Consider the following 10,000-nt stretch of genomic DNA (forward strand, 5'->3'; position numbering starts at 1 on the left):
AAAGCGACAGATGATAGGAAAGAAATCATTGCAGAAAGTATATTATTAGATTCCTATTCTTTTGGTGTTCGACAAATGGATGATGCCAAGTCTGCAAAGATAGATCATCATCAAGCCCTACTGCAACCTCCTCGTGGTGTCGAACGGTAACAGGTCAAGCTGGCCAACTGCAGAGGGCGACAAGAATAGGCAATGGCAAACCATTCTTGTAACTTTGCCGAGTTAACTGCATGAATAAGTCCAAAAAGTTAAAGGGTGACAGCGTAAAGGGGAGCATGTTTTCACGGAAGACTGCTGCCTCGCTCGGTTGGGAGCGTGATGTTCGTCAGGTCACACCGAACCGTCAGCCAGTTACTAGGCGAAATAAATTTAACAAATGTGACAAAACCAAAATTGGGACATGGAATGTCAGGACCTGTGCCCAAAAAGGAAAACTAAACAACATTCTAAAAGAAATGAAACGGCTCCAAATAAATATTCTTGGCCTGGCAGAGATGAGATGGAAAGAGCAGGGAACCATGTCAAAACAAGAAAACAACATGACATATAAGATCATATGGAGTGGTGGAACCTCTTTCCAAAAAGGAGTAGGGATGATCTTAGACCAAAAATCAACCAAATTTTACAAAGGGCACGTAGCAATCTCAGACAGAGTTTTGCTGGTTAAGCTAAGAGGACCTGTAGTTGACACCAATATTATTCAAGTTTATGCACCAACAGAAGAGGCGACAGATGCAGATATGACAGAGTTTTACCATTCACTAGACAAAGCAAAACGAATGTGTAAATCACAAGAAGTCCTTATGGTAATGGGGGACCTAAATGCTAAGATTGGCAGAGGCAGAGATGGTGACATAATCGGACCACATGGACTCGGAGACAGAAATGAACGAGGAAACATCTGGGCAGATTGGTGTAGAACAAATAAATTAACGATTTCAAACACCTGGTTTCAACAACACCCAAGAAGAACCTGGACATGGCAATCACCAGGGGACAGAGCAAGGAACCAGATAGACTTTATAGCAGTATCATCAAGATTCAGAAATGGCATATTAAATTGCAAAACCTACCCAGGCGCCGATGTAGACAGTGACCATGTCCCAGTTGTTTGTACAGTAAGGATAAAGTTTAAAGCTATTCAGAGAACAGCTGGTAGAATAAAGAGGGATTACAGGTTATGCAAAGACAATGGCATACAAACAAAAATGAGAGAAGAATTTGAAAATGCACTCATGATACAAAGCCAAAGTGAACCTGATAACGAAAAATGTGAAAAACAATTTGATATATTCCAAAAGTGTGTCAAAGCAACTACAGAAAAGCATTTACCAATAGCTCAAACAAACAGCAAAAAGGAATGGATGACAAATGAAATTCTAAACCTATTTGAAGAAAGACGAAAATGCAACAGAGGGTCTGCAGAATACCAAACATTGAACAACCACATTAAATCCAAATGCATCGAGGCACACGAGAACTATCTAGACTGGAAATGCTGCGAAATCGAAAGAGAATACAAACCCAACCCCCAACAAGCTCACCAAAGAATAAAAGAACTATCAGGGAAAAGGAAAAGCAAAGCAGCAGAAGTTGTATCCAAAACAAACAAGGGAACTGCTATTTGAAGAACAACATATAGAAAGCCGATGGGTAGAATACATAGGCGAACTGTACAATGATCCAAATAGAAATGAACCACCACTGAAATTCAAAGAACCATTAAGCGGACCAAACATCACCAAAAGTGAAATTGAACATGCCATGGAACGAATGAAGGATGGTAAAGCAACAGGCCCTGATGAAATATCTGTAGAGGTATTAAAAAGCCTAGGAGATCTAGCAATTGATGAACTTCACATATTATTCAACAATATATACAATACTGGGAAAATTCCAGAAGATCTCTGTAACTCTATTTTCATAGCAATACCAAAGAAAGCAGGTGCAGTCAGATGCGAAAATTTAGAACTATAAGTTTAATAAGTCACATCAACAAAATACTGTTGCGTATAATTATCAACAGGCTAAGGAATAAGATTAACCCCGAAATCGCAGAAGAACAATATGGATTCCAACCTGACAGAGGGACAAGGAACGCAATATACCTCCTCCGTGTTTTAAGTGAAAGAGCTATACAGGTTCAGACCCCACTATACCTCTGTTTTGTCGACTACAAAAAAAGCTTTTGATAGAGTACGCCACGAAGAAATACTAAAACAACTGCACTCCATTGGCGCTGATGAGAAAGACCTCAGACTCATGCAAACATTATACTACACCCAGCAGGCATCTATCAAAATCGGAAACTCTACAGGAAATTCCATTCCTATTAAGAAAGGAGTCCGTCAAGGGTGTGTTGCCTCACCAGATCTGTTTAATCTATACCAAGAAACAATCATGAGGGGCATAAATAATATGGAGGGAATAAAAGTAGGAGGTCACAACATAAATAATATAAGATACGCAGACGATACGGTACTCATTGCAACATCAGAAATCCAACTTCAAAAGATTGTTGACAAGGTGGTAGTAGATAGTGAAGCCAAGGGAATGGAAGTGAATATCACCAAAACAGAATGCATGGTAATACAGAAAAACCCCGAAAACAACAACACCTGCAATATAACGATTCACGGCGAGCAGCTTACCAACGTAGAAAGTTTTAAATACCTAGGTTCAATAGTGACAACAGATGGAAGATGTAACCGAGACATACGAGCAAGAATAACTCAAGCCAAACAGGCCTTCATGGACCTGGGAAACATTTTGAAAAACAAACAGATGTCGTTCGGGATTAGATTCCGAGTCTTGAAGTGCTACGTGTGGCCAATCTTGTTCTACGGATGCGAAAGCTGGACTACAAATGCAGAAACACAAAAGAACATTGAAGCTTTTGAAATGTGGTGCTTGAGAAGGATGCAGAGAATATCGTATACCGCACACAAAACGAACGAAGAAGTGCTAAAACAAACATACCAACAAAGGAAACTAATGCCCTTAATAGTGGATCGACAACTATCCTTTTTCAGACACATAGTAAGGAAAGATAAGAATGAATACCTGGCAAGTTGTGGAAAAATACCTGGTAAACGTGCCCGGGGGAGACAAAGAAAAACACTCATAGACCAACTGAAGGGCTTCACCAACCTAACAATCCAAGAGCTGTTTGAAAAAGCAAGAGACAGGGAGGAATGGAGAGAGATAATTCATGCAGTATCCGAAGCCTGGACCAGGCATGGAACCTAGAAGAAGAAGAATTCTTTTGGTATTTCTTTTCGTCATTAACGATTCTTAACAAAACAGGCCTATATTGACACTTAATTCTATTACCTGGATGGCTCTGATGACGGGGTCCACAGAGGATGGATTGTGTTGGGTCAAAGTCTTGTAGAAATTCTGTAGTTCCTCAATGGAAGGACCTTTGGCTTTTACCTCATCCTGAAATGTCTGTAGCAGGGCAACACAAAAATGATTGTAGCATAAATTTGTGTCACTTTTGTTAGATTCAACTTTCATGAAATACAATACCAGATTCTGCTAGGGGAAAATATAAACACAATCTATACAGCTGGCTCGTAGAATCTAATAGTAACTACTTTACAATCGTTGTTGAACAAAATAAAAGTTTTGATGCTAGATGAAACAGACCATAATTCTAAGCTCAAATACTTTCAAAAGCTGTGTTTTATTCACTTATGAGTTTAATCATTTTTCTGATTTTTTTTTTCAGCAGTTTAAATACAGCAAATAAAAATACAACTATTTTGAAATTGATAAAAATTACTAAGTATAAATTGAATGTGAAAAGGATGGATAGACGGTAGGTATATACAAATATCAGGAGTACATATGAACATAACGTGAAACAATACACAAATACAGCTATTCACCTTTTTGAAGGGATGGGGGAAGTAGAAACTCTATCAGTCTCTCAAATTCTTAGAATTTCGACTTATTTCTAACTAACGTATACCAGTTTTCTATTTTCAAACTTACATTTCATCTCTCTCTCTCTCTCTCTCTCTCTCTCTCTCTCTCTCTCTCTCTCTCTCTCTCTCTCTCTCTCTCTCTCTCTCTCTCGCTCTCTAGTTTCCCTTGCACACACACACACACACACACACACACATCTTTCTTAAATCACCCCCCCCCCCCCTTTTTTTTTGTTCATTCACAATTCTATTTCATTATATAAATATAATTTTTTTATAGAATATTATCTCTCTTCATTGTATGCACGTTTTGACTGTTTTCTGACAAAGGCATAAGGTCGAAACGTCGTATATGTGTGTATATTTACTCCTGATATGGTGGTTACATTTTGACTGGCTCACGTGGGCATTTTCAAATTTGAGTAGAACGGATTATCCTTGTTTTATCGTCGGTAGAATGATTCGTTAGTACTCAACAACAAGAAATGAAGTGAGTAGGAAAATGCCAGAAGACAATAGAGAATAAAGATTTCGTGGATGGCTCATACGGTAGAGTCACGCTCTCCCCGGCTAGGCGGAGTTGTCGTACCAGTAAGGTCGCAGGTTCGAGCCTCCATCGGCGCCGCGAAATTTTTATTCTCTATTGTCTTCTGGCACTTTCCTACTCTTTTCATTTCTTGTTGTTATCAACATAAGTACCTGCTCCACTCATTTTTCTGCGTTAGTGGTTAGTATGCTAAATAGTTTGTATGATTGAATGGTTGATTGTATGCTTAAATAGTTGATTGTATGATTGAATGGTTGATTGTATGATTGAATGGTTGATTGTATGATTGAATGGTTGATTGTATGATTGAATGGTTGATTGTATGATTGAATGGTTGATTGTATGATTGAATGGTTGACTGTATGATTGAATGGTTGACTGTATGATTGAATGGTTGACTGTATGATTGAATGGTTGATTGTATGATTGAATGGTTGACTGTATGATTGAATGGTTGATTGTACGATTGAATGGTTGATTGTATGATTGAATGGTTGACTGTATGATTGAATGGTTGATTGTATGATTGAATGGTTGACTGTATGATTGAATGGTTGATTGTACGATTGAATGGTTGATTGTATGATTGAATGGTTGACTGTATGATTGAATGGTTGATTGTACGATTGAATGGTTGATTGTATGATTGAATGGTTGACTGTATGATTGAATGGTTGATTGTATGATTGAATGGTTGACTGTTTGATTGAATGGTTAATTGTATGATTGAATGGTTGATTGTATGATTGAATGGTTGATTAAATGATTGAATGGTTGACTGTATGATTGAATGGTTGATTGCATGATTGAATGGTTGATTGTATGATTGAATGGTTGATTGTATGATTGAATGGTTGACTGTATGATTGAATGCTGATAGATTGATTGCTCATTGTTTGCAGGTTGATTGATTGATTGATTAGCTAATTAACTAACATGATCACGTGACTGATTACGTACCTTAAACCTCTCCACGTCCAGCTCGGCCGCCTCGGAGTGTACTTTGGCAGGCTGACTTTCCATCTCTTGTAAGTCTTGTTGCTTTTTCTTCAGCCATTGTCTCAAGTCATGGCGCATGCGATCCACAGAATCCCATTTCTTGATCGTGTCTCGGAGCCTATCCAGTCTCTTCTCGGCCTTCAAAGAGATTTCAAGTATTGGATTTTACCAGCACGTTTAACACGATAATCACAATAGGGAATGAGATTAGCGGAAGAATAGCGTCTCTTGATTGGACGTTACCCATAGACGAGAGACGCATGCGCACAACCAACATGACGTTCTCTCTCTAATAACTTTTCTGCCGGTGACGTCATAGACTATGGGTGACGTCCAATCAAGGGACGCTACTCTTCCGCTAATCTCATTCCCTATAGGGGTCTTACACTTTACAAGATGAGACGAATACATAGGAATTTTTTTTAAATTGTGTAAGCTGTTATAAAATAGTAATAATCCAAGAATGTATTAAACCCTTGATATGAATAATTATGTACCTAAGTTCAAAACAAACAAACAATTGGTCGTTCAAGTTCTAATGTGCTACTGTTGAAAAATCTCAAGGCTGCAAGTGGCCTCAAAAAATCACAAGGGGTTTGTGTGTATTTTCTTATGGGGCACGTATTGATTAGACTTTTATTCAAACTGGCAATCACTTATTTCTAAAATTATTTATCTTCTTCTTTCAGCTTATCCCGCATTTTGCAGGGTTGTCATAATGAATGCCACATCTACATGCATCTCGGTTCAGCGCATTTCCTTCCTCCAGGCCCAATTCTTTCATATCATCCTTTACCTTATCCCACCATCTAGTCTTTGGGCGTCCCTTTTTCCTCTTTTCCACTATTTGTAAGTCCAATACTTTCCTTCCCACGTACTCCCTTTCTCGTCTCTTTACATGTCCGAACCATTTCAATCTATCTTCTCTCATCTTTATTAATTTTATCAATAAAGATGTGAAATTATTTATTAAATAACTATTTCATAAACAAAGAAGAAGCTTGGTCGTTCTCTGTTTTAATTGTATACGTTCAGCAATAAAAAAAAACATATATAAAAACATATATAACGAGATGACAACAATAAACTAAGCATTGATTCGGTATATATGGTGAACAAGGAGGGCTTTAGTATAGCTGCCCTTGGTGGTGAACAAGGAGGGCTTTAGTATAGCTGCCCTTGGTGGTGAACAAGGAGGGCTTTAGTATAGCTGCCCTTGGTGGTGAATCAGTTATTCAGATAAATCCTACCTGATTGACACATGCATTCAACTCCGAGTTGACCTGCTCAGCAAACTGTGTTGTCTCTGAGGGAACATCCTCGTCTGCTTTGTCCAAGTTTTCCGTACTGCCCATATTCTGGCTCTGGCATTGCCGGACAGCGGTCTGGAGCTCTTGCTTCGTGGAGTACAGTTTCTCCAATTCAGCCTGTGAAGTAGATATGTTGATCTACGTATCACCCATTTTGTCATGACATGAAGATAGCAATACTATTATAATAAGATACACAAGGGGAGCTATTGAAGAATACGTCTCTTCTTCTTGACAGTCCATCTCTGATGAATGGATGACAGTGGTCAAAAAGAATAACAACAAGAAATGAAGTGAGTAGGAAAGGGCTCTCCCCTGCCAGGCGGAGTTGTCGTATCAGTAAGGTCGCGGGTTCGAACCCTCATCGCCGCCGCGAAATTTTTATTCTCTATCGGCTTCTGGCACTTTCCTACTCACTTCATTTCTTGTTGTTATCAACATAAGTGCCTGCTCCACTCACTTTTCTGGGTCAAGAAAGAACCACCGTCAGACAGAGGAAAGGAGACTTATTACCAAGTTGGTTGGTAAGGTGAGATAAAAAAAACAACAACCGACATTGTTTTCAATATCACAAAGAAATGTTAGGAAGAAATATTTACTATATCATATTTTAGCACATTACTAATTATATTTTCATTTCTAAAACACAAGTGATTTCTAATTAATTTCTAGACTAGAGTTTTCAACACACAATAACTGTACAACAGGATAGGGATTGTTAAAAGCTAGTTTTTGATTTGAAAATCGTGATCTCCCCCCCCCCCCCCCCCCCACAAAACATAAAACCCTATTGGTCTTGAATACTTCTGGTTCAATAAAATAAATAATTATGTATTACGAATGGAGAGTATTTAAAATTTATATTTTAGAACAATATACCATTTACAATATCTTATCGACAGTCTTTTTTTTTTTTTGTATAAATGTCACAAAATAATCAAAGAAAATAAAATCAATGAAAACGGGATTCCAAAAATGCTTTCAGAATGTTTTGAATTTAAAACTCCCAAAAATCCTGGTACTATTCGAGGTTAAAACGCTCCGTTCCACCATTACTACTCCCATACTGATGGTTGCCGAACATTTAAAGGTGAGGAATTCACCACAACTTACTTGCGTAGCTTCTCTCTGTTTCTGGGCATCGTCCAGGGTATCGGGTACATTCTTCTCAGCGCCAGCCAGCCAGGTCGGGAAATCGTTGATGAGGTATTCATGAGAGCTGTCCAGCAGCTCCTTGTATTCCTGCCACTTCTTCAGGATTTCACCAAGACGATCCTGTCGTGATATACAAACAATACAAACTGTAATTGTGCAGCTATGTAGTCTAGTGATATGACACTCGCTTTCGCATCGGAAGGTCCTGGGTTCGAGCCTCGCTCGACGCATAGTTGAGTCCTTGGAAAAGACTCTTTACTCACATTCTCTCACCGAACTCAGGTGTAAAATGAGTACCTGGCCGTTAACAGCGTTGTCTTTGTCCGAAAAATTGCAATATCGCCTAACAGGCGCCATGTCTCGACCTACATGTTAAATGTTGCTGTTAACCAGGGACCCTTTGTAAAGCGCTTTGAGCACATTTAGTGGATATTGCGCTATATAAAAGCTCAATTTTTAAACAATTTAAATTCCTTGCAGTTAATGGCATTTTGACCCATGACCAGACATTTTGGAGAAGAAAAAAATGGTCTCATCTAGTTCCGTGTTCGAACATGTGGAACAAGGCAATTAAGTAGATGCATCAAAAAAGAAAGAAATATTATGTCGGAGTAGAAGGAATGAAACGTCTTGTAAAGTAGAAGTAGTTGGAGTTGTGAAAACAATTGAATTAACTCACTCAACCCTAACACCGACTATATCCGTTGTTTACCCGGGTTACTTTTATCCCATGCCTATTTATTACATTTCCTGAGACAAATTATAGGCGTAGTATCAAAGCTAATGTTTTTAGTTTTTGCATGTTAGTGATAGTTGAATAAAACTATCTTAGCACATGCTCATTTTAATTTTATTTTTTTCCAATTTCGAAAAGTAGCAAAAATCTCTGGTACTGAGTGAGTTAAAGATTGCGTTTTCATTAAAAATTTACGATTGCATTTTTTTGGCAGGATTTTATGCAAAGACAAAATCCCCTAGATAGATACTTCTGAATAAAGGGGCAGCGTGGCTCAGCGGTACGGTCTTTGCTTCGTACCCAAAAGGTAACGAGTTCGATCACCCGCCGCTGCGTTGTGTGGCCTTGAGCAAGTGACCTAGCCCTAGCTCACTTTGCGGCGCAGCACTGCGGCTGACGCCTAGGTTATTCCAGTCTTCCATTGGAATAGACCCTAAAGACAAATTTCCCCTTGGGGATGAATAAAGGAAATTTATTTATTTTTTTATTATTAAAGAAATGTGCACGCTGCGTGAGAGTTGCCAATAAATGGATGATCCGATTGTAAATTTGGATAGCTTTCGACGTCATCCAAAGGGTAGCTCGTCTTAAAGGTAAAACTCTTCCACTCGGGGCGTCTGTCTTTTCATCTTTAAAGTTACTCTGAATTATAAATTCATTTCTGTCGGGAAATGGCTAATCGTTTTTGATGTTTTTTATTTTTTTTTTTATTGAAATTCTGCTGCTTCTTGCATATTAAATAAAAATAAAATAAATTCCCTTTATTCATCCCTAAGGGGGAATTTTTCTTTAGGGTCTATTCCAAGGTAAGACTGGAATAACCCAGGCGTCAGCCGCAGTGCAGCGCCGCAAAGTGAGCTAAGGCTAGGTGACTTGCTCAAGGCCACACAACGCGACGGGTAGTCGAACTCGGTACCTTTCGGGTACGAAGCAAAGGTCATACCGCTGAGCCACGCTGTCCCATATTATTGTTCTTATAGTGTCTTCAATCATTCTAAACAAGACATCATTTTGAAATCAACTAAGATTTCAATTTGTTAATAATTCCAATACCTTTCAGGATCCCAATTAATCTTTTTTCTTTTTTTAAAACCTCGAAATCCTAATAAATACTTTTTTTATGACTTTATTCATGCCAACTAAATATTTCTTGATGGTCTGAAGCCATGCTGTTCTAAAATCAATTTTCAAACCTACTGACTATCGTTAAATCATTATCGTTATATTATTATTATTATATTATTATTATTATTATTATTTATTATTATTATTATTATTATTATTATTATTATTATTATTATTATTATTATTATTATATATT

General features: G+C 38.0%; 1 protein-coding gene across 4 annotated transcripts in view; it reads right to left on the reverse strand.

Annotated features, from left to right (window-relative positions):
• Nucleotides 1-10,000, reverse strand: part of LOC144970464 (muscle-specific protein 300 kDa-like) — a 503,594-nt gene that overhangs the window by 241,194 nt on the left and 252,400 nt on the right. For all 4 annotated transcript variants that reach the window (XM_078910148.1, XM_078910139.1, XM_078910156.1 and 1 more), the window contains 4 exons: nucleotides 7,902-8,063; nucleotides 6,729-6,905; nucleotides 5,440-5,616; nucleotides 3,334-3,450 (listed from right to left, as the gene is read on the reverse strand). In XM_078910148.1, coding sequence (XP_078766274.1) covers nucleotides 3,334-3,450; nucleotides 5,440-5,616; nucleotides 6,729-6,905; nucleotides 7,902-8,063 — 633 coding nt within the window. The remainder of the gene's footprint in view (nucleotides 1-3,333; nucleotides 3,451-5,439; nucleotides 5,617-6,728; nucleotides 6,906-7,901; nucleotides 8,064-10,000) is intronic.

This window comes from Berghia stephanieae, chromosome 1 (genome assembly GCF_034508935.2).
Source record: "Berghia stephanieae isolate SIO BIC M18660-M18661 chromosome 1, UCSD_Bste_1.3, whole genome shotgun sequence".
Classification (NCBI taxonomy): Eukaryota; Metazoa; Mollusca; class Gastropoda; order Nudibranchia; family Aeolidiidae; genus Berghia; species Berghia stephanieae.